Raw genomic sequence first — 23230 nt, forward strand, 5'->3', positions numbered from 1 at the left:
GAGCTCTCCCACATATACCCTACTCTCGAGTTTCATCCATATAATCTGCTATCTGTTCTCTGTCTTTTCCAGAATCCTGTTGTTTCTAGTCTACTGAGAGCCCCCTTGCTTGCTTTCAAATGGAACTGTGTATAGTGTTTGTTTGTTCTGTTTCTCTCATGTCTATTATTTCTATACATTTGGTATAGAGGAGAAAGATTGCAGTGTGTGTTCACTCCACCATCTTGAAACTGATATTTTCCCTCTGTTCCATCTCCCTCCACAACCCCGCCCAGTAGCAAATACCTGGCCCTGTGACCAAGGGCTCAGGAAGCTACCAAACCTTCTTAGGAAAAGAATTCAAAAGTTCGTGGTGTTGATTGGTTTTTGCCCCTGTTACCCCTAGGATGTAACTTCTGGGGTCTGAAGTTGAGAGTCCAAAGCCCAGCTGCCCCACCCCCTCCAAGGAGTCCTTTGCCCATGTAGAGTCCAGCATAGATTTTGTGAAAATAGACTTTATTATAATAAAATGTCTTTTTAAACAAATTCCCCCACCATTCCACACCCCTGGAGACCAAGGTGGGGATGGGGGTTCAGTCAAACAATCTCCCACCACAGCAAAGGAAACATGCAAAGAGACACTCACCCGGCAGAGGGTGAGCGATGGAGTGGATAGGGTAAGGCTGGAGAACCCCCTACCCCACTCTAAACGGGGAATGTATGAAAATAGCTGCATAAATCTGTCCGTTTCTCCAGCCCCTGGACTCCAACAGGGGTTAGAAGAAAACTATGCAAAAGAACTTGAATCCAATGAGCAAAATAAGGCAAACCCAACTCCGCTTTCGGCCCCGCTGGCCCCAGGGTCTTTGGGGGCGGGACCATACAGGGGCTAGGCGGCCCCGGAAGGGAGGGGTGGAGCACGACGGGGGCGGGGTGGGGCCTGCTTTGGCTTGGCCTTTCTCCTTCCCGGGCCTTGCAGTGGAAGCGAGGTGGAGGAAGCTGAACTGAGGCACTGAGTATGTACATATATACACGGCTCCGCCCGCCTGCCCGCTGGGGAAGTGGGGCTCCAAGAAAATCCAGTGCAAACTTTCCTTCAGGGGAGGGAAGACATGATCAGGACAGCCAAAGCCATCAGGGGACACAGGCTCCTTTCTCCCCCTAGGGCCCGTCCTGGGACTGGGGAGGGTGGCAGAAGGGACTAGCGCAGCACTGTGGGACACTAGTAGACGAGGTGGGTGGACCAGGATGCGAGGGTCCTGGGTCCAGTCCTGGCTCAGTGACCTTGGTCGAGTTACATACTCACTGTGGGCTCAGTTTCCCCTACTGTAGGAGGAAGATGCTTCCCTAGAGAGTTCATCCTTAAGGAGCCATCTAGCTCTGACCTTCATCAAGGGTCTTTGATCCTCTCTGAGTGCCACAGTGTTAATGCAGAAGAACGGGGGCTCTGGGCCCAGTCTGAGCCTTCCCTGCTCAGCAGAGACAGTGGTCTGGGGGCCTCTCAGGGCCTCTTCTGCCTGCAGGATGGGCCACAGCTTCACTCCTTCTTCCCAGAGCCCAGCCTCCTGAGGAGCTGTTTCCCCTTGGAGAAGAAACCCCACACCTTCTCGCTTCTGCCCTGGGGCTCCCCACGTTCAATCCTGGGGGCGCTGTCAGGGCTGGGAGCACAGGGCCCACCTGAGGGCCCCGGGGGCCCTTGTGTGGTGCAGCCCCAGTCCTGAAATGTGAGACAGAAGGAGCAAGGTCAGGGCCTGATTCCCTCCTGACCCCCTGACCACTTTTCTCCACAGCCTCAGCGGCCTGCAGCCTCCCATGTCATGGAACCATGGGTGAGAACCAGGGCCTCACCTCCCACCACTCACTGCCAGACACACACAGCACAGGCGGCGAATGGTGAGGGTGATGCGGAGGGAGCACTGAGCTGGGAGTCCCAGGGGATGCAGTCTTGGTTCTGGATTGCTCACCTGTGACCCTGCGCAGGTCCCTTCCCTTCTCCCTCCAGGATGCAGGGCTGACAAGGCCCAAGAGTTCTTGGAAGCTGCCCCTCGGGATGGGTGCCCCCAACTTCTCACATGTCACCTCCCTCCCAAAAAACAGAGCACAAGGACAAGGACTGCTTAGAAGCAGCTGTCACTGCCAAGGAAGGTAGCTTCCACAGCCCCTCGTAGACAGGAGCGTCTCCCCAAACTCAGCAGGTGTGGCCCCCCCCCAGGCCTTCAGGAAGTGGAGCCAGTACCCACTCCATGGGGAGGAAGATTGGGACTCTCCCTTAAGGGCCCTAAGAGGACTGCGGGGAGGCCAAGGACCCAGAGGGAATCACAGCTGGGGGCATCACTCAGCCCCCACCACAGGCTCTGGAGGCTGCAGCATCTTCTCCCTTACTGAATCTCCTCCTAAGTCCACTCCCTTTGCCTCAAGCCCACCCAGACGGCGCTCCTTAGTGATCTAAGGCCAGGAAGCTGGGAGAACAGAGAAGCCACCAGAAAGCCCCCCACACCTCTGTTCCCACCTTCACCTCCAGTACCTGGCACAGCTCTGTCAGCTCTTGCCAGCCTGCATGTCTTCCCTTCCTCAAACTCCCACTCACTGCCCAGAGCCTGGCAGGCTCCCAGCCAGAACCAACTATAGGGCCCAGGCCAGAGGCAAGGAAAGTGGGTGCACAGCCAAGGCCCCACCGCCACCCCAGGCCTGTGGTGATGTGGCAGGGCTGCCCACAGAGGCCAAAGCATCTACCCCCAACCAACCAGAGCCGAGAGCCAGTTGGGGAGCCCCAGACCCTTCCCACTCCCTCTTAGGGCTCCTTCCACAACATCCAGGAGGGAGAGGTTGCCAGGGAGACAAAAGGACGAGGTTTCTGAGCTCCAGAGAATAATGGTTTGGAGTTATTTATGGATCTGAACTACTCAAACTTCCCCTTTATTTTTTTTATTTTTCTCCCAGGCTGGAGTGAAGTGGCGTGATCACCACTCACTGCAGCCTCGACCTCCTGGGCTAAAGTGACTCCCACCTCAGCCTCCCAAGTAGCTAGTATGACAGGCATGAGCCACCGCACCTGGCCAAACTTCCCTTTTTATCCCCCAAATACAGGAAACTGAGAGTTTGAGGTAAATCGTGCATCTGATCACCCTAACAGGTCACGATGCAGAGGACAAGGGTGGGAAGCCTATTATTACTGGTGGCATTACAGTGTCACCCTGGCACCAGTAATAATTACAATATTATAATACCAGAGCCACACAGTATCATAATACCACTGATGAGTCCTACTGTGGATGCCATGTCATGTTCTATAAACCATATGTGTTATAGAATAGGAGGCATCAGCTAATATGGGACATCACACACTAAGATGACATGTAATCCTATGACAGCTGGCACTGCCCTGGGTAAAGGCAAGGCAAGGGGAGCAGGGAGGGGGAGGGATGACTCTATGCAAATCTGGCTCATGGCAAGCTCTCCTTTGCCATTCCCTGGATGACAGTGGGAAAGCTGGGTCAGCTCCAGTATTTGAGACAAAGGAGTGCTGTCTGATTATGGTCAAGTGGGCGTGAGGGGTCACACAGCGGGGCAGTCCCCCCACTTACATGTTGCTCTCTCTACATATATCTATCTCCATCTAGCACTGGACTCTTCTCCTCCTCGTTCTCTGAGGACAGGGAACAAAGAGAGGAGATGGGTTACAGACAGACCCGCATCTTCTCCGCCCGGCCGCCAGGTGGCCCTGTACATTGGTGGGCCCTGCTCTCCAAGGCCTTTGCGTTTACACATGGAAGCCCTGAGTTTTCTGGCTGGGGCTTGGCCTCTTCACCCTCTCTCCCTGCTCTCTGAGGGTGGAGGCTTAGTTGTATTCTACCCACCCCAAGGAGAGGTAAGCTCTAGGAATGAGAACCCAGGAAGCTGGGCCTGGCCGGGCAACTGGCTTCCAAAGGCACCTGGGAGGTAGGGAGACCGCCCCCCCCCAGGGTGGGAGTATCCTGAAACAGGGACTTTGATTGGCTACAGGTGTGAGGCAGAGGGGTCCTTTTCCACAGGGCCCCCACCTGCATCAGCCCCCAGGTGTTGGCAGCCGGTCAGATGGCCTGAGGGTCAGGGTCACAGCTATCACCCCTCTGCAGAGAGGGGCACATACTCAGGGGCAGCTGCCTGGTGGGGCTCCCCTCTGGTGGTCACTTAGCAGCTCTGCACTGGACACAGTGCTTACCTGCATGACCACCCCAGCTGCACCCCTGCTGCAACACTGCCCTGGCCCTACCACCCCACCAGTAGGGTAGACCGCCCTGCCAAGCTGGGAGCCCAGCTCCTCACTGACCTGACTCTCAGCCTGGGGTGTCCTGGGTTCCCTGTCCAGGCCTCCTGCCTCAGGCCCAGGGCCCTCCAGGAAGTTGGATGGAACCAGGCCCCTTTGTCCATGTAATTCCCCCTGGAGAGGAGAGGCTGGTGAGACTGAGATCAGGAAAGAGGCTCTAGCTCTGCCCCTCGACCCTGATGCCCCTGGAGAATAGCTGGGGCCAAAACCACTGTCCAGGGAGCTGACCCGTTCCATTCCTCCAGACTTCCTGAGGGTTCCTTGCCCATCCCCCTGCCCGGCTCTGGGAGAGCCCTCCCTGGGAAGTCTGGGGGGCTGGGGTGTTGTACACCCTCCCCAACAATGTTCTCACATAGTAGAAACCGTCATCGTCCATGCCCCCAAACACAGTAATGACATCCCCTGCCCGGAAGGGCAGCTCTGCCTGTGGAAAACAAGAGGAGGGCATCAGGCCCAGGAAGGCTCTGCCACTGCCCCCTTTGCTGGGCTCTGTCTGAGGGTCCTCACCTCCACGTCCATATTGGGGGAACTCTCCTGGGGGTTGTAGTCAAATGCAGCCACCATGGAGCGGGGAGCTTTCAGCTCAGCAGAGGGGACCAGCTTAGGGGGGCCTGCAGGGGGAGGAGGAGAAGAATCTGGACTCTCTGGAGAGCCCTATACTCCATCCTGTCTTCTGCCCTGGACCCCTGCCGAACCCCTGTCACCACCTCCCCACTAGTTGTAGCCCCTGGGGCGAGGCCAGAGGGGCCACTCGCCCTATCTCCTTCCCCAGCCTCCCGGGCCCAGGGATGTTCCTTCACCTGGACAGGGCTGGGCAGGGCCTTCCGACTCAGCTGTGGAGAGAATGTGCCTGTGAGCCCCACCCCGCCCTGCCCGCCCAGGCTGCAGGTGCTGCAGCGCAGGCCAGACACACACACACAAGGAGGCAGGCAGGGAAGGCTGCTGAGGGCGCATCTCCCCAACCCTTTGGTGTGGCGGTGAGCTAACACCCAGAAAGGCTAAATGGCATGTCTGGGGTTCATAGATTTTACAGTCAGGTGCCTGTGGGGACAGAGAGCTCCACAAACCATCCCTCATCCCTACTGGAAAAAAGCCGCCCACAGGGGGAGGCAGGGGATGTGGGTGGTCTGCCCTGATTCCCTTTACCTGCTCAAAACTCCAGAGGTGCCTCCCCAGACAGCCAAGCAGCGCCACCCCACCCGCACACACACCCTCCCAGCACCTGAGAGAGAATGGGGTCTTACCCACCTTTCTTGGAGCGGCGGGGCTTGGGAGGAGGCCCAGTTGTGTGGGCTGTGGAGTACACAAAGGGACCATTCCCTGATCCAGGAAAGCAGAGAGAAAGCGAGGCAGGGGAGGTAGGAGAGACAGGACTGGGACTCTGGAGTTTCCTCTCAGGGCCGTGCTGGCTTACTGAGCTTGTTTCATGAGGGCATTCATCTCCCAGCCCCACCCAACCTCCAGGACCCACGATTCCTGGCTGCACGACTGTGCTCCCCTCCGCAACAGACGCCCACTCCATGTGGCCAGCCCACGTGCAGTCTGACCACCATGCCACAGGGTTCTCAAGGCTCCAAGGCTCTGCTAGAGTCTGGGTAAGTGGGGGCACCCCAGACACAACAATTGCTCAGGGTCAGGTGGAGTTGGAAGAGGGCTGGTAGGAGGGGGTGTGAGGGACAGCAGCAGGTCATACCTGAGCCTTCGAGGAGAATATCTGGGGACAAATAACCCCGCTGGAGCAGCTGCTGTCTCCCGGCAGGGCTGTCCACAGCCACCTCAGCCACCATGTTGCAGGGAATGTAGCCTGTCCGGCCCCCACCTTCGCCCTGGTAGAAGCCGTCGGCATCCTTGTCCCCAAACACCTGGAGGCAAAGAACAGTGGTCTCAGCCAGTTCTGCTCGCTCCCTGTGCCCCAGGCCCCGAACCCCAGCAACACCCCACTTGGAAATGCAGAATGTTCTCCCCTTCGTAGGCCATGGAATGGGAAAGGGGGAAAAACAGAGAAGAACAGGATCAGAGGAATAGGAGAAAATAGCCCTTTCTGTATTATCCCCATTCACTGTCTACACGGCCATGCCCTTTGCCCACCCCAGAGGGGATCTCCTTAATCTCAGAGCAATAGCAAAATGCCTTCAGTCAATACTTGGAGGAATAATAAAAATAGCCATGTCAGCAGCAGATAGTTAGACTGTGCTGCCTATGTGTCGGGCAGTTTAAGCACTTTATGTACATTGGATCATTTAATCCACAAACTACCCTGTGAGATAGACACTAATATTATCCCCATTTTACCAATAAGAAAACTGAGGCCCAGAGGGCCTAGGTCATCTACTCAAGGTTACACAGCTAGAAGCGGCAGAGTCAGGGTCCAAACCCACATCATCTGCTCTAGAAGCCGTGTTCTCCACCATGATTCTGTGCTACCTCCAGTGGAGGAAAGGACGGAGGAGGGAAGACATAGCTGGTGTTTGGAGCTCTGAGCTCTGATGGCAAATCAGTCACCTTCAGGATCTGACCCTCTCGGAAGGGAAGCTCTTCTTCTCCAGCATCAGGATTGGGCGACATTGACACGGGGTCATAGTCAAACAGAGCCACAAAGATCCTGACGGGTAGGTGCTGGTAAGCCAGTGCTTCTGACGGGCTCCTCACAGGGACTGTGGAGACAGTGGAGAGGGCGGTGATGCAGCGAGCTCTGGCTGAGGGGTTCTAGCTCAACCCCCATCAGATGCTCACCTAGCTCTGCAGTGCTTGGCCTGGGGACTCGGGCACCTCTCTTCTGGGGGCCTCTCCGCCCAGAGTTGTCCTGCCCTCTGGCTTCTCTGGTCTCTGTTGCCTGCAAAAAGAGGGCAACAGATGGCAGAAGTAACACACCATCCCTCTGGTGGGCCCGTGCTCCCCCAGCTCTGCCCCATCAGCGTAAGCAGCACAGCAGCGCAGGAGCACAGCATTCCTCTCCTGGAGGCTCGCCCGGCCTGCTGGAGATCTCAGACACCCCCACAGTGGGAGGGAGGGCAGGAGGGGAGGCCCCAGCCCCAGCCCCCAAGTAGATGAGTGGATAGAGGGGACTGGAGTTGGCTGAGGAGCCTGCGAGAGGAGGGCCTCCCATCAGCATCAGGGCAGGTGACCCTGGACATGGCATCACAGTCAGCGTCCTGAAGCCATAACTAGCTATGCAGAAGAAAGGGCGACCCTGCCCAAAGGCCGCAACAGGTGACTAGTGACAGAATATTGTGCATCCCAGTTCTGATCAGCAGAAGCAGCAAAGCAGTGGAATGTGGGTGGGAGGAGGCAGGTGAGGGAGCCCGGAGGCCCGGCCCCACCTCTGCTGATGGAGGCGGCAGCGTGGAATGGGAGTTGCTGGTGGACAGCAAGCAGGGCCACCAGGCGGCAGCAGGCAGGGGCTCCCCAGGGCGGAGAGAGCGCACGGACCCGGGAGAGTGGCTCCTTGGCTTTGCCCGTCGCACTGCGGCCTCTCCACTCTGGCTCCCCTTTCTCCCAGGCTGGGAGGTGTGGGTAGGGTTTGGGGCCTGAATTGGCCTTCAGTGGCCCCCTGGGCCTTCCTACGGTTGCCGTGCCCCAGGCCTCCCCATCTCCAGGGTAGCAGGAGCTGGTGATGCTGATGTTCCCGCTGCCCGCCTCCTGCTCGTCCTCCGAGTCATATTCAATGCTGATTTCCAAGCACTTGGGGGAAAGGCAGCTGGCCAGGCCAGGCTCCAGCGCCCGGCCACGGGAGCACCTCCGGGAAGGGCCCAGCCGCCCTCTCCCGCTAGCCTCTAGTCCAGTCCTGGGGCCCTCAATTACGGGGAGGCCACCCCTCTCCCGCGTGGGGCCGGGTCGTCCAGAGGCCTGGGGCCCATTGTTGCTGAGAAGTCGGCTGCAGTGTTCACGGGGATCTGCAGGCCGCCTGCGGCTTGGGGGCTTCTCAGGGGAGCCCCCTCCTCTCCTCCGACTGCTTCCACCAACTAATCCAGGCATGTCCTCCAGGCAGTCTCCAGCCCTGGAGGGCTCAGGAGACAAGGGACACTGGCCAGGTCTTCGGGGCTGACCACTGTCACAGCCCAGCCCCAGCAATGCAGGTTCAGGTGGGCCAGGGTCTTGGGAAGAACAGCCTGCCCCTGGCTTCTCCTCCTCCTCGTCCTCCTCTTCCTCCTCCTCCTCCTCAGGGATGCTAAAGAGCTTCTTGCTGCAGAACTGCTGGAGGGGCAGCTCCAGGATCTGCTCCAAGATCTCCTCATCGCTATCAGTCTCACAAAAGGGATCGGGCTGGGACTGGTGGAGGTGGGGAGGTGGGAGTAGAACGCAGCAGGGAAGAGAGATGTGTGGGGAAGAGGAGAGAGAGCTGTGATCTTTGCCCTCAAACGAAGGCAGGGGTTATGGACAACCCCACAGCCCTCCCACAGCTTCCTCCGAGAGGAAGGAACCAGAGGGACAGTGGCTGGCCCAAAGTCGCACATATATCCAGTGAGAGCCAAAGGAAGAATTAGGGAACACACTCTAGGAACTGTCACCAGCCCCTGTGGAACAGGAGCATTGAGGAGCAGGCCTCCGCATCCCCTCCCCAGAAGCTACCAGCACAAGAATCCTAGGTGGCACCAGCCTCCCTTGGCCAGGATGCTGTATCTGGTGGGCTGGAGGGAGAGAAGGTGCAGAAATGAGTTCCTCCTCTTCCCCTTTCTTTCCAGGAGGGCAGAGGCCAATCTTGGGCCACTTACTATCTTCTGCTTAGGACAGGGCCCAGGCCACAGACCTAGAATGTTACTGGCACTCAGTGGCAGTCAGAGCAGCTGCTGATACACAGTTGGGAGGCCCCAGAGACTGAGGCTGGGGGCCCAGCAGCCCATCCGTACCCTGTTACCTTGGCCCCATTCTCCCTGATGCTGTTGCCAGCAACCTGCTTCTGGAAGGAGCAAGTCCTGGAACCCAGCTCCTCTTCCTCCTCCTCCTCTTCCTCTTCCTCCTGGATGTCTGACAAGTCTGAGTTGCGGCCGTGGTCCACGAGGGAGTTCACCAGATGAACCCCGAGCTCTGCCGCGTCCTCCTTCTGCAAGAGGTGAGGCAAGGCAGGAGAGATAAGGACAGTGAGGGGCACAGGGGGATCCAGGCAGGGTCAGCCCCAGCCACAATAACAAGGGTCCTTTGGCAGAGGGAGAAAGAGCCATGCCCTAAATGGGGGAGGTACACCATGGGTCGGGGGCAGGGTGGGAGAAGGGAGATGGGAGCCACATGGGACAGAGAAATCCTAGAAGAAAGACAGACACACAGCACAGCCAAAGGTGTGAGAGCAGGACCAGAGCAGGGCCAGAGCAGAGGACAGGCAGAGAGGGCAACTGGATTTGGGCTGGCAGAAGGTAGGGAGGCAGGCCCCAATTCTCTGAAGTGACAGTGTGTCCCCAAACCCCTACCTCAGCCCTAGGCCTCAGTCCAGACCCTAGGTCTCCTCCTTGGCACGCCTCGGTATTTGGCGCCTGCTGGGCCAGTGCTCCCTGGGCGGAGCTGGGGGCCGGGCAGGCCTCTCCTGCGGTCCACTCGGCCTCCTGCTTGGCCAGTGAGGGAGCTGCGGGGCCAGGGTCCTTCTCACCCAGGGTGGATGTGCTGGCTGTCCTCTCCTCTGAGGTGCCCAGCACTGCTGCCCCAGCCTCCTCCTGGAACAGAGAGCACTGAGGAAGGACCCAAGCCCAGGTCCCTCTCCCAGCATGCACCTGCTCCCCTCTCCCCGAACAGGGTACCTGGGAGCAAGGTGCTGGAGGATCCTCGTGGGACCCTTTTGGCATCTCTCTGGAAGGGCTTGCAGGGGGTGCTCCTGGGGGCTCTTGAGTTCCAAGGGGAGCAGGGTGCTGGAGAGGAGAGCTGGGGTCTCCAGGCCCTGGGGAGGCTGAAGCAAGGGGTGCTCTGGCCTCTGGGCTTGGTCGCGGTGAGGGGCAGGAGACTCGGGCTGGCAGGCTGGCTGGAGCCAGGGCGGGAGTGATAGGAGCCGAGATGGAGTCCGCCGACTCCCCGTGGGGCGACATGGTACGCACGACCACCTCACGACACACCTGCAGCAGCTGCAGCTGGGACAACTCCACCAGCACACTGCCTGCCGTGGGCGAGGCCACCTCCATGATCTGTAGGGTGGAGGAGGCACAGGATGGGAAGCAGAGGCTGAGACAGCCAAGCGTGAGGATGTACTGACAGCAGTGGCAGCTAGCATTATGCCAGGTACTGTGCTAAGCCCACTGCATGGCCTATCTCATTTCATCCTCCTGGCCACATGGCTTCAGTGGTGAACAGTTCTAAAATCCGTCATGTGCTGCCAAAGCCCATGCTCTTAACCCATCTACCTCATGGTGCCCAAATGCCAGGGGCTGGGCATCTCTGTGCCAGGTCAGAGAGCCTTGGTCTCTGAGCATAGCAAGATGGGATCCACCTCCACTCCCAGGGTACAGTGGGCAGGGCCATACCTTCTGCCCATCAGCATAGATGGCATAGCCTGTGACCCGGACACCATTGGATGTGCCAGCAGCATCGATGGTGACTGGGAGCCAACTGATGATCAAGATCCCAGGGGAGGGCCCAGGCTCGATCTGCACATCCAGAGGGGCATCAGGCGGGCCTGGGGGCAGGGAGGCACAAGACCCAGTGATGCAGGATGCTCCCTATCAGAGATACCTGCCCAATTTGCCATTTCTCTGATAATGCAAATAAGATCAGGGTCCCCTTCTTCCATCACCCATGGCCTGGCCTCCTGGGTGTTCTGGACAACAGAGCCCAAGCCCACATACCTGCTGGGAGTGTGGTGAACTGCAGGGTGGCAGCCCGCTGCTCCAGCCTCTCCCAGCCTGGTTCCCAGGGCCCTTGGGATGGGAGCTGAGCCTCCACTTGGGCCTGATAGGGTGTGCCAGGCCGTAAGTGGCAGAAGGTGGCCCAGTAGGTACTGGGGCTGGCAGGTGGGCACTCTTCCCCATTGAGGTAGATGGCATGGGCCAAGTTGCTATTGCCGGGCACCCAGGTGATCTCAGCAGATGTGGCTGTCAACCGATGGACCCGCAGCTGGCTGGGCACCACTCCAGCCCGGGCACCCACCGCCAAGCAACAGCGCAGTGGGTCGGAGCTGCCCCGACTGGTCAGGGCCTGGACAGAAATGTGAAGGGGCCCGGCCCGCAGGTCCAGGTTCTCCAGCACAGCCTTGGGTGGCGCCCCAGGCCCCAGGGCCTGCCGCAGCTCCCCATTCACACAGATATGGAAGCCGTGTAGCTCCACTCGCTCAGGAGGGGGTTCCCAGGCCAGCACCACACTGTGGGCCAGCTGCTTGAGGACCACCAGACAGCGGGGGTAAGGCACAGCAGGAGGCTCGCCCAGGCCCTCCGGTGATGGGCTCACACTGAGCTGGTCCCCTGCATCCTCCTCCTCAGGTCTGGGCTGGCTCCGTCCCCCGCTGCTTTGGCCCCCGCTACTGCTGCCACCCCCACCCACACTCAGGAAACTGAGTTCAGGGCCTGAGCTGTGGGACAAATCGGCCAGCTCCGGAGGGAGGGAGGTCAGGAGGTCGTCATCCGAAACACGCTCTACAAAATTGGAAGGTACCAGGCCCCTTCGGCCATCCATGAGCTCTCCTGGCAGGAGGAGGACAGGAAAGAGCAGGGCAGGGGAAGACAGAGAGGAGATAAAGAAAAAATGGTATAGTAAATGCATTTTAGCAACTGCTAGTGGGTGATCTTCAGCATTTGATTCAAATCAACATTTAACTGTCAATTCTTTTAAAAGACAAGAGCTGTAAAGATCTGGATTAGAGATAGGTCTGATAATAGTATTTTGCTTCTATAGGACAGTGCTGCTTCAATTTTAACTTGGATACGAATCACCTGGATATTTGTTAAAATGCAGATTCTAACTCTCTGGATGGGGCTGAGATCCTGTGATTCTAATAAGCTACCAGGTGACACTCGGACTGCGAGGACGGAGGAGAATATCATGTTCTAAATAAGCATGTTGAGTATTTCAAAGTAAAATATCACAATGCTTTTAAAATCATTTTTAACCTACATACAAATAAAGCAAATATGCCAACGTTTTAACAATTGTTAAACGTTGAATCTAGGTGCTGGGTATATAAGTATTCAAATGTATTCTGTAACTTTTGTGTTAAAAATTGCAGTAATAATTTCCTAATTTCATATTAAAGTTTTAAAAAATAAGCAGGTCAAGATGAGAAAACTGGCCAGGCATGATGACTTATGCCTGTAATCCCAGCACTTCAAGAGGCAGAGGCAGGCAGATTGCTTGAGCCCAGGAGTTTGTGACGAGTCTGGGCAACATGGCAAAACCCCATCTCTACAAAAAATGCAAAAATTAGCTGGGAGTGGTGGCATGCCTGTAGTTGCAGCTACTTAGGAGCCTGAGGTGGAAGGATTGCTTGAGTCTGGGAGGCAGAAGCTACAAGCTGTAATCGCGCCACCACACTCCAGCCTGGGTGACAAAGCAAGATGCCATATCCAAAAAAAAAAATTCTGCTGATTGGGTTTTACTTGGGCCTGAGGAATAGGGGCCGGGGTGCCCCTCAACTTCCCTTTGTGAACAGCAGACATCCACAGAGGGAGAGAGAGACAACCAACTCAGCAGAGTAAGGGAAGGAATCTTTAGAGACAAATGAAGTAAGTGCTAGTGAAAAGAGTCACTTGTAAGTTCTAGAAGGATCAGGGCCCCCAGCAGGCCTGCGTCTAGGAGCATGACTGACAGCAATCAATCCAGGCAGCCACCAATGGTTATGTTTTGTTACCAAATGGTTATGTTTTGTTACCTGCGTCGGTTCTCCTGAAGACTTGACAAGAGAGTATTTTAAAACATTTGCTGTTGTTGTTTGATTGAGGGATGTCAAGGAAGCTGGGCACCTAACATGTCATGTCATGGCCAATTTAAAGAAGAGAAAAGTTCTCAGGAAACAGACAGCTGGCAGCTGGTCTGCTTTATTGGGAGGAAGGGGGAGCATGAGCCAGGGCTTAGGGGAGAGGGGTGAGTATAGGCAGGTCTGAGCAGCAGCAGGGCCTGGAGTTTCCCCCAACAGTCATCTGTGCCCCCCACCTCCACCCTCTCTCTCTCTATGCTAGGGAAAAAAAAACAAAACAGTAAGGAACTTTAGGAAACAAGAGGGACTGTCAATAAATTCACTGATAGAATAAGCACCATAGAGGGTTGAATGGTGGCCACCCAAAGACATGTCCATGTTCTAATCCCTGGAACTTGTGAACATGACCTTATTTGGAAAAAGAGTCTTTGCAGATGTAATTAAGTTAAGGATCTTGAGATGAGATCATCCTAGATTATCTGGGTGGGTCCTAAATCTAATGACAAGTGTTTTTATAAGAGACACTCAGAGGAGAAACACTAAGAGGAGGAGGCGATGGTGACCATAGACACAGAGACTGGAGTGAGGTGGCCATAAGCCAAGGAACAACTGGAGCCACCGGAAGCTGAAAGGGACAAGGAACGGAACCTCCCCTAGAGCCCCCACGGGGGATGCAGCTCTGTGAATACCTTGACTTCAGACTTCTGGCCTCCAGAAGAGGCCAGTGAGAGAATAAATGTCTATTGTTTCAAGTCACTCCATGTAATTGTTCCTGCAGCCCTAGGAAACGATCATAAGCTCCAGCACTGTGGAGAGGGAGACAAAGGCAGGAATCCTCAGAGTAAGAGGATCTCCAGCCTGCAGGGCTGAAGCTGGAGCCTGGGCCAGAGTCAGGCACATGCTCCAGAAGCCCACACAGCTGAGAACAGCCTAGGTGGCCCAGATGTAGAGGAAGCAGTCCTTTAGCTACGGTTGGACAGGGAATACGGCATCTTGCCCCCAGTAGTCTACATGCCTCTACATCTATCCCAATTTATCCCAGATTGCAGAGTTCAAATTCTAGTCATTTGTGGTTAGTTAATACTTATGCCTTTGCTGCCTGCCTCCAAAAAAAGCGTGTTTGGGTTTTGGTTTTTGATTTGGGTGGTTTTATTTTTCTTTCTTCATTTATAAAGTATTGTTTCCCTGAAACCTTTTTATTAATTCTGATCTTCGTAATCTACCCCTGCAGGAAGCTTAACTGTTTAGGCCACAAAGCCAGGTACCATGGGTCCCAGCAGCTCCTCAAATAACAGGCAGAGGACCCAGGGAAAAGAATCTGAGCAGGCTCCCAAGCTTCCAGGGTTACAGATTCAGAGCTAAGCCCATTCCTGAATCTCTATACACAGTTGTGGCTCTTGCCCTGCCCTGTCCATGCCCCATCCAATTCTCTACACAGTGCCAACCTCTCTGCTGCTGATGGACTCAGCCTGGTGGTGCCCAGGCCAGAACCACCCTGAGAGAGTCTCCCAAGGCCATGTCTTCTGCAGGCCCATGGTGCCCAGTCTCAATGAGGCATCTGCCTTTAGTTGCCTGGTCAGCCCTCTGACTACCCACAGGAGCTGCAGAACCTCCCTGAAACGGACACCCTGCCTGGGCCCTGACAGCTGCTAACCGCTTGCGAACACCTTCCCCTGGGATCTTTACCCCGATTCCTCCTTCGCGTACCTGACTGGAGTCCAGCATCAAATCTATGCTGCATACCTGACCTCAGGTGTCACTAGTGTGAAACACTGCCATGCCCTGACCATCCGCACAAAAATGAATCTAGCCATAATCTCCTGTGACACTCTGTCCACCATCTGGACTATGCTGTCCTGTCCTGCTTGGAGCCAGACGCCCTTCTTTCTCTTTCCCCAATGGCCACTAGGTCTCTGTATGCCTTTTAGCTGAGATCAAAAAGTTAAGGTGGACTGAGCACGCTGGGCAGAGGGGATGGATGGATGGATGTCTTTGGGAACATGGACTCAAAGGCAGGGGAATGGACAAAATGACCCCCTACTACTTTCCTACCTTCAAAAAAGCCATCCTCATCCATGTTGCCATAGACGTAGATGTACTCGCCAGCTGTCAGCGGAAGCTCTGCTTCTGGATTCTCATTGGGGCCCTCAAAGGGGTTGTAGCTGTTGGGGGAGGCACAGAGGAGAAGGAGGAGAGTGACCTACACTCCACTTCCATGTCCCGTCTTCTCTCTCCCACTGCACTGAGCCTTTATGGAGACTTGGTTATGGTTGTCCACCACTAGCAAAGCACAGCCCTCACTGCACCCACCTTGGCCCAACTAGGTTATGAGAATAGGTCCATTGTGTCCTGTACCGCCCCCACCACTTCCAGAGGTCTCTATCTCCTCTCGGCCCCCTCATACACCCCAAATGCTGGGGCTGGGCTCGAGGGCAGTGAGGGTGAGGTACCCACCTATAACGCGCTAGGAAGACCTGGATCCTGGCTCCTCCCCGGCTGCCCTCTGGCGTGGCTGGGAGCAGGGAGACACTGTCTGCCTCCAGCTCCTCTACCTCACTGGCTGTGTCCACCTGGGGGAAAACAGAAAGGGCTGGTTCCTCTTCAGGGCCTGGGGCCAAACGCCAAGCAGGCAGGTTTCCAGGCTGAGCCAGAGGACCTATTGCTTTGAGGAGGGAAAGTGAGCACATACATGCTGCACAAGACCAGTGGCAAGGACCCCCTGATGCTCTCTAAATCAGTACCTGAGACAGGTCCTGGCAGAGCCCAGCTACCCTGGACAGGGGCAGTGGGGATAACCCAGATCCCTCCCTGAGCCTTCACTGCACCCGACAGGAAATAAAGCCACTTGCCTCATCTTAGAGGGGCGCAGGCCATGCTGGTGTGGGGCGTGGGTGTCAATAGAAATTTGGTTTGGTTCCTTAAAGTAAAAACTCAGCAAAGTTGCCAGGTGCAGTGGCTCACGCCTATAATCCCAGCATTTTGAGAGGCTGAGGAGGGCAGATTGCTTGAGCCAGGAGTTTGAGACCAGTCTGAGAAGCATAACAAAACCCCATCCCTACTAAAAATACAAAAATTAGCTGGGTGTGGTGGTGCACGCCTGTGGTCCCAGCTACTTGGGAGGCAGAGGTGGGAGGATCGTTTGGGCCCAGGAGGCACAGGTTGCAGTGAGCCAAGATTGTGCCACTGCACTGCAGCCTGGGCGATAGAGCGAGACCCTGTCTTAAAAAAAGAAAGAAAGAAAGAAAGAAAGAAAGAAAGAAAGAAGAAACACCTCAGCAAAGCACCCCAACTGTAAATCGCTGGAAGCAAGGAGGCAGAAGGAGCTTGAGAGGTCCCTGCTTCTAGCCGAGTGACAGTGTGTCTGCCATTCAGCTCTGGAACTCAGAACTTCCTGTCTACTTGCCTGGCCCACAGCCCAGGGCACCCCAACCTCTGGGCACCCCGACTCTCTGACCCTCATTGAGGTTGCTAGGGTAGCCTGGGGAACAGGCTGCCTTCTCTTCTCTGCCAGTGCCTGGGAGAAGGGGACCAAGTGGGCAACCTCTCCACGACCACATCCAAAGCTGGCACCACCCTTCTATCCCACGAGGGGGCAGTAGAGGCCCGGGGCTTCATTCTACCACTTTCTGAATGTTTGGCTCACAGAGCTGCTCCTGACCTGCCCCCTCCACCTTCTGGGGTTTGTGGATAGAAAGAAGGATGAGTTGACAACCAGAGCTATGAGTGATGCCCAGGAACTTAGTAATAATAACAGCTGCCCCCTGTTGAGCACACATCCTCTGTGCCCTGCACTGAGACAGGCATGTTCCTTCTTCATTTAACTCTCACAACAAGGTTAGAAGGCAGGTTTTATTAGCTCCAGGATTCAGATAAGGAAACCGAAGCTCAGAAAGGCTCAGTGACTTGCCTAAGTCAAAGCTGGGATTTGAATCCTGGAACATGTGCTTTTTCACATAATCACCTGCTTTCACTACAGATGCTCTTAGGAACAGTCTCTTTATGCAGATCCTGGTGCCCAAGTGTCTCCTCCATCCAGCCCAGCACTCCAGAGCCTCCCTGGGCCTCCTGGGAGTGGGCTGGGGTGGCCCCAGGTGCGGCTTGCAGGCAGGCGGTGGAGGACAGGAACGGCTCCACCCGAGCCCCTCGCCCACAGGAGGAATCCACAGGCCTCCCACCTCCCAACTTGGGACCCCAAAAATCGCCACCCGACTCCTGAGGACTCCAGAAGAGGTCAGGGCCACCTGTCCTACACCCTGCCCAAAGCCAAAGCCAGAACTTCAGGCCCCACCCTAGCACTTACCTCAGGTGTAGGACATGACTTGGGGCTGTTGTGGATGGACTCGGAGTGGGAGGAGTTGGAGAGAGACTCTGCCTTCTTGGCTGTCCTTCGAGGGACCCCAGTGAGGGTGGCAGGGGCAGGCTCGGAAGACTTTGGGGTGCAGCGCCCAGGGGAGCCCGGCGGGAGGTCAAGGTCTAAAGAGAAGATGGCACGTGGGCTTGGGGTCTGTGGCCTGAGGAGGGACCAGGAGATAGGGTGGTGCTTCTTGGATATGGGGGCCAAGCCCTCCATAGCCGGGCTTCCTTACCAAAAGGGAAATGTTTAGAGAGAGACTTACTAAATAGAGGTATAGCTGATTTACAAATACTATTTCACATGATCGTCAAAACAGCTTGGTAAGATGCATTTAATTATTCCTGTCTTATAGCTTACGAAACTATGGCCCAGAGAGGTTAAGCAGCATTCTCAATTCACAGTGACTGTCAAGTAAGCGGAGCTGGGACCACCAGATCTGACTGACCCCCAAGCCCCTACTCTTCACAAGACCACACTGCCTGCTACTGACTCCTAGTGCACAACCCTCAGCCCTGATCATTCAGGTCCTTTTGGAAGGAGAGGAGCAGCGGCCCACGATGCCTGGGCCAGACTCTGGGACAGTCACTCCCCCAGGCTTTATTTTTCCCCAACAGAACCTGGTTCTAGCCAGGCACAGCTCCAACCTGCTGTGGACTTTGGATGAGTTGCCGGCCTTCTCTGATCCTAAACTCTCTGCTCTATACAAAAGCCCAGGCCTTGGGATTCCAGGCGAATGCCACTGGGGTTCACCTTACCTTTGGGGCCAGACCCCCGGCAAGGCTGGGGAGTGGAGCAGCAGCAGGGGGGTGGTGGGCGGTCTCCAAGAGTCCCGCAGTCCAGGGCAGATGTGAGCAGATCCAAGGGGCCCGGGTGCAGGCGGAAGGCCTGGAGTTCCTGTGCCAGGAGGCTGAACTGCTCGGTTTGGCTGCGGCACTGTTCCTCGAGCTCTCGAACCCGGGCCTGGGCCAAGACCCACCATGAGCCACCAGGCCCCTCAAAGCTGCCCAGTGCCAGCCTGTGCCATCTCTACACAGCCCTACACTGGGTTTCAGGTCACATCCATCCACCCAGCCCCAGACCTAGGCACCAGCCTTGCTTTGGCCACCCCACGGCCCTTAACGCCTCAGAGCTGAGGGTGAAGTCCTGGGCTGTGTCCTGGGACATCTTCACCCCAGCTCCCTCCAGAGCCAAGGCTGGGGCCTGCCACACACTCACCAACCCTCAGGCCCCAGGCGATGGCACTTCTGCCTCTGGCTGCTTTCTAGGCCAACAGGGATCGTTCCCACCCCATCATCACCACCATCGCCACAGGAGTTTTCTCCGCTCCACCGCTCATCACCCTCCCATAGTCAGCAACCCAAACCCCTTCCCTGAGAGAAGTGGGCAGGAAGTTCCACAGGAGAGCCAGGGATGTCTTCATCATGGAAATGGGCCAATGCCCGGGAAGTTTTCTCAGGTCTGAGGAGAGTCCCAATAGTAGGGGCTCTTTCCCGCCTCTATGGCGAGGCTCCTAAGTTAGACTGGTGATGAACTTCCTCATGATCAGGGTGTCTAGAGAGGGGAGGCCCAGTGTCTGACAGACACGGCGGCAGGCCTGGGACAAGGGGACAGCTGCACATGTCCTATGGGAACCCCATCCCCTCTGGATTCTCAGGTCTGCTCCCAGTGATACTTCCTCTGCTGGATGAGAGAGTGGGACTGCCTGGGCCTTGAGGGAGGAGATGCAACCCAGCCAGCCTAGAGAGGTGTGGGGAAGCAGAGAATGAGACGCTACCTGCATGGAATCCAAGGTAGACTGTTGCAGGAAAGGAAGCAGAGAACAGGTTAGAACCCTGAGCACTGTGGGTTGCTAACCCAGAGAGGGAGGGGGAGAAGAGGGCCTAAGTGGACATCACCCAGTCAGCTCCCTGAACTGACTAGCAGCTCCTAAACAGAAGGATAGCTCAGGGTAAAGGCACCTGGGGGTGGCAGCAATGGGAGACTGCTGCCACCAGACTTAGGAGCCCCCTGCCCAGCCATGCCCATCCTGAGAAATAGGCCAGTGGTGGAGGGGACTCCCCCAGGCCCTGGAGCATTTAAGGGCCCCTCCTGCAACCCCTCTCCCCACCACCATAGTCCATTCCAGCTCTATCTGGAGCTCCCCTGCCTTCCTCCCAAGATGGTGGAACTGGGGGCCACTTCCAGGCACCCTACCTCCAGCAGCTGCACAGCTCCTTCATGTTCCTTCTTGGCTTCCGCCTGGGCCTACAGGTGGGAGGAACCAAAATGCTGGAGGGAAGGAGAAGGAATGGGGTGGAGTAGAGAGGGATGCAAAAGAGGGAGGGTAGAAAGGACAGAGGCAGGGGAGGAAGAAGCCAGTAGAAAGAAAAGGGTAGGGAGAGACGGAAGAGGGATAGGGGAAGGGGGAGGCTGAAGAGTTTCTCCCTCCTGAACACCCACCCTGAACCATACCTTAGACCAGAAGGCAAAGGGGTCCAGGAGGAGTGTGGCTGAGTCTGCTCCCCTCTTTCCTGAGCAACCATCCTCCCGGTTTCCCTCCTACCTTTCTGGATGCTCCTTCTCAGCCTCTTTTGCCTGCTTCCTGCCCTCCATTTTGAATGTTAGGGTTCCCCTGGACCCAGTGCTGGGCCCAGTTTATATTGTTTACTTTCTCCCTAGGGCTCCCATTTACTCATGCAACTAAACACGCTGATGGCTCCAAATATGTCCAAGACCAACTTACCCATAACCCCAGGCTCATGTATCCAAATGCCTGTGGACAGCTCCCCTTGAATGTTTAACACGTAGCTCAGACATGGCCCAAATGGAACTTAGCACTCGGGATGCCCTACCTCTCTGATCCGCTGCCCCTTCATCCTTCACCTCGCAGAGCGTGAAGAGCCCCACCCCCCACCTGAGTTTATACAGCAAATGGCTGACAAAGAAGGGATTCAACTGGAGTCCCACGGGGATCCTTGTCAAGTCTTTTTTTTTTTTTTTTTTTTTTGAGATGGAGTCTTGCTCTGTCGCCCAGGCTGGAGTGCAGTGGCGCGATCTCAGCTCACTGCAAACTCTGCCTCCTGGGTTCAAATGATTCTCCTGCCTCAGCCTCCTGAGTAGCTGGGATTACAGGCACATGCCACCATGTAAGGTTAATTTTTGTATTTTTGGTAGAGACGGGGATTCACCATATTGGCCAGGCTGGCCTCGAACTCCTGACCTCAAGTAATCCACCCGCCTTGGCCTCCCAAAGTGCTGGGATAACAGGCATGAGCCACCATGCCCAGCTGGAAGCTTGTCAGTTCTATCTCTAAAACATAACACAAACCCGGGCACTTGTCTCCCCCTTCGCTGCATGCATCCCTGTCCAGACAGCCACTGTCTCCCTCCCAGGCCACTGCCCAGGCCCTGCCCCACGCCCACTCCCATAGTCCACCCTCCACAATGCCACAATTGTCACCTCCTCAGGAAGGCCTTCCCTGATGACCTCTAAAGTGGCTCCTCACCCCATCCCAGTCACTCTGTCACATCACCCTGTTCTTCTCCACCACTGTGCTCATCAGTGTCTGAAATCAGCTCACTCATGGATCTACTAATTTGCTGACTGCTCAGGGACCTGGTCTTCGTGATCCTGTGACTCAGATCATGTCACTCCCCAACTTAGGATTGTTCAGGAGCTTCTAACTACTCACAGAGCAAAATACCCAAACTTCCCATGGCCGTTAAGGCCCAACAGGATCCGGTTCTTGCCTGCTCCCACCATGCTGCCCATCCCTTGCTGTATTCTAGCCACACTGGTCTCAGGCTTCTCCAGCTCTTCCCTGCCACAGAGCATGTACATATCTACGCCTCCTGCCTGGCAAGCTCAATTGTCACCTCCTCAGGGAGGCCTTCCCTGATGACCTCTGAAGTGGCTCCTCACCCCATCCCAGTCATTCTGTCACATCACCCTGTTCTTCTCCACCACTGTGCTCATCAGTGTCTGAAATCAGCTCACTCATGGATCTGCTCATTTGCTCACTGCTCAGGGACCTGGTCTTTGTTCCCCACAGTCTCCCCGATGCCTAGGTCAGTGCCAGGCACACAGTAAATGCTTGTGGGATGAGTGAGTAGCAAAGCCGGTGTCTGGCAGCCTGCCAGCTTCCCTCACTGCCGGCCCACCTGCTGCAGCCTCCAGACCTCCTCCTGCTTCTCCCGAAGGCTGAGCCGAGCCTGTTCATGCTCCACCTCCAGCTGCTGTCGCCGCTGGGCCACCTCCCGCATGTGCTGAAACACAAGATCCGAGTCAAGGCCAGAGCCCCCACTTGGCCATTTCTAGAGAAGATCTAAGATGAGGAAGCCTCAAACACCGTCTGCTCTAGATTCCTCTATTACAAAGGAAACTGAGTCTGGAGACGGCAAGGGGCTGCAGCCCCAGGCCCAGCCCTCAGAGCTAGTGCCCCTCCCTAAGCATATTCTGCTGTCCCACTTGCTCCCTGTGCCAGGGCCCAGCACCTTACCCAACCTGCACCATCCCCTCACCTTCAGCACTTGCTCCAGGCTCTCCAGCTTGCTTTGCAGGCCCTGGCTCTTGCGAAGGGCTGAGTCCCTCTCCTGTGTCACCCCCAGGAGCTGGCCCCTCAGCTCTGCATTCTCCCACTCCACCTAGTGAGGGGGCAGTGGCAGGGAGTTGGGTGGGTGAGCCTTGATAGAGCCTTGACAGCCTTGGGTGACAGAGCCCTCACAGCAGGAACAGTCCCCTACCCCTGCTCAGGGGTGGAGGAGAAAGCCCCTTGGCTGGGGACTGGGGCTCTGGTGGGAGCACAGGTCTCCACAGCACTTGGGCGGAAATGGTACCTGCTCCTTCTCTGTGACTCTCCCACTGAGCCGGGAGTTCTCCTCCACCAGGCGGGCATTCTCATTCTGCGCTTCTCTCAGCTGCAGTTCCTGAGCGGGCAGAGGAGCTCTCAGGAGGGGGCCCAGCACGCACATTTCCCCTCTCCCCGAACAGAAGACCCTGCCCTCCTCCCAGGCAAGGCCTTCCTCCCCTGCTGGAACCTGCACCAGCCAGGAAAGGAAAGCACCGAGGAGCAGGAGGGAAAATGTGTTCTTGAGGGCAGCAGGGGCGGGAGCAGAGCTGAGAGGGAGCCCACCACCTGGCTGGCCGGGGCAAAGGGAGGAGCTGGCCTCTGGGTTGCCCTCAAGAGCTCACCAGCTCCTCACATCGCCTCTGTTTTTTCCGGGCTTCCTGCTCCAGGCTCTCGCATTTCTTCCGCTTCTTGCTGAGCTCCGATTCCTGTTGGGTCAGAACCAAGGGCTCCTCATGCGGGAAGGTACATCTGCCCACAGCAGGCTGCCTCCAGCCCTTGACCTAGGACTTACCAGCTGCTGCACCCTCTGCTCTTTCTCTGGCTCCCCTAGAATCACGGGCAGGTTGTCCGCATCTTCCTGGGGTGTGGCCTGGAAATGCCCAGGGGCAAGGGGCAGGCACCTGAGAAGAGGGCCCCAGGGTAGCCTGCCCCAGCCCAGCCTGCCCAGAGCGGGTTCCCACCCCATCATTCAGCCAGCAAGAGATCCCTGCCTAGGAAGAGCACAGAGGGGTACTGCCTGCCCATCCCCTCCCATTGTCTCCAGCTGCTGTATAAGTACAAAGGCTGCACCCCTGTGTCCTGGAGCCTTAAGTGCTTTGAGATCCTGGGACCCACGTGTGCCCTGGGAGATGGGTCCTTTATCCAGGCCAAAGCTTTCCCTTTTTAGCTTCCAGCAGCAGCCCTGCTCTGCACTCAATAACTGTCCTGGGTGTCCTTCAGCG

The 23230-nt window shown here is 56.4% G+C and overlaps 1 protein-coding gene across 16 annotated transcripts in view; it reads right to left on the minus strand.

Annotated features, from left to right (window-relative positions):
* Nucleotides 1-474: 474 nt before the first annotated feature.
* TSPOAP1 (TSPO associated protein 1) overlaps nt 475-23230 on the minus strand; it is a 30625-nt gene continuing 7869 nt past the window's right edge. For 4 of the 16 annotated variants that reach the window (XM_033183644.1, XM_033183635.1, XM_033183651.1 and 1 more), the window contains 25 exons: nt 22801-22878; nt 22631-22714; nt 22276-22365; nt 21961-22083; nt 21601-21705; nt 19654-19704; nt 19235-19255; nt 18216-18420; nt 17407-17579; nt 15561-15676; nt 15159-15268; nt 11047-11877; nt 10726-10877; nt 9688-10389; nt 9141-9326; nt 7715-8554; nt 7019-7118; nt 6788-6939; nt 5979-6147; nt 5534-5605; nt 5086-5118; nt 4793-4896; nt 4638-4709; nt 4289-4399; nt 475-1696 (listed from right to left, as the gene is read on the minus strand). In XM_033183644.1, coding sequence (XP_033039535.1) covers nt 1517-1696; nt 4289-4399; nt 4638-4709; nt 4793-4896; nt 5086-5118; nt 5534-5605; nt 5979-6147; nt 6788-6939; nt 7019-7118; nt 7715-8554; nt 9141-9326; nt 9688-10389; nt 10726-10877; nt 11047-11877; nt 15159-15268; nt 15561-15676; nt 17407-17579; nt 18216-18420; nt 19235-19255; nt 19654-19704; nt 21601-21705; nt 21961-22083; nt 22276-22365; nt 22631-22714; nt 22801-22878 — 4860 coding nt within the window. In that variant the 3' untranslated portion in view covers nt 475-1516. Of the gene's footprint in view, nt 1697-3563; nt 3626-4288; nt 4400-4637; nt 4710-4791; nt 4897-5085; nt 5119-5529; nt 5606-5978; nt 6148-6787; nt 6940-7018; nt 7119-7714; nt 8555-9140; nt 9327-9687; nt 10390-10725; nt 10878-11046; nt 11878-15158; nt 15269-15560; nt 15677-17406; nt 17580-18215; nt 18421-19234; nt 19256-19653; nt 19705-21600; nt 21706-21960; nt 22084-22275; nt 22366-22630; nt 22715-22800; nt 22879-23230 lie in introns of those variants that run through there. The other 12 variants (XM_033183647.1, XM_033183645.1, XM_033183646.1 and 9 more) reach the window with 11 other exon arrangements.

This window comes from Trachypithecus francoisi, unplaced genomic scaffold, assembly GCF_009764315.1.
Source record: "Trachypithecus francoisi isolate TF-2019V2 unplaced genomic scaffold, Tfra_2.0 Lachesis_group20, whole genome shotgun sequence".
Lineage (NCBI taxonomy): Eukaryota > Metazoa > Chordata > Mammalia > Primates > Cercopithecidae > Trachypithecus > Trachypithecus francoisi.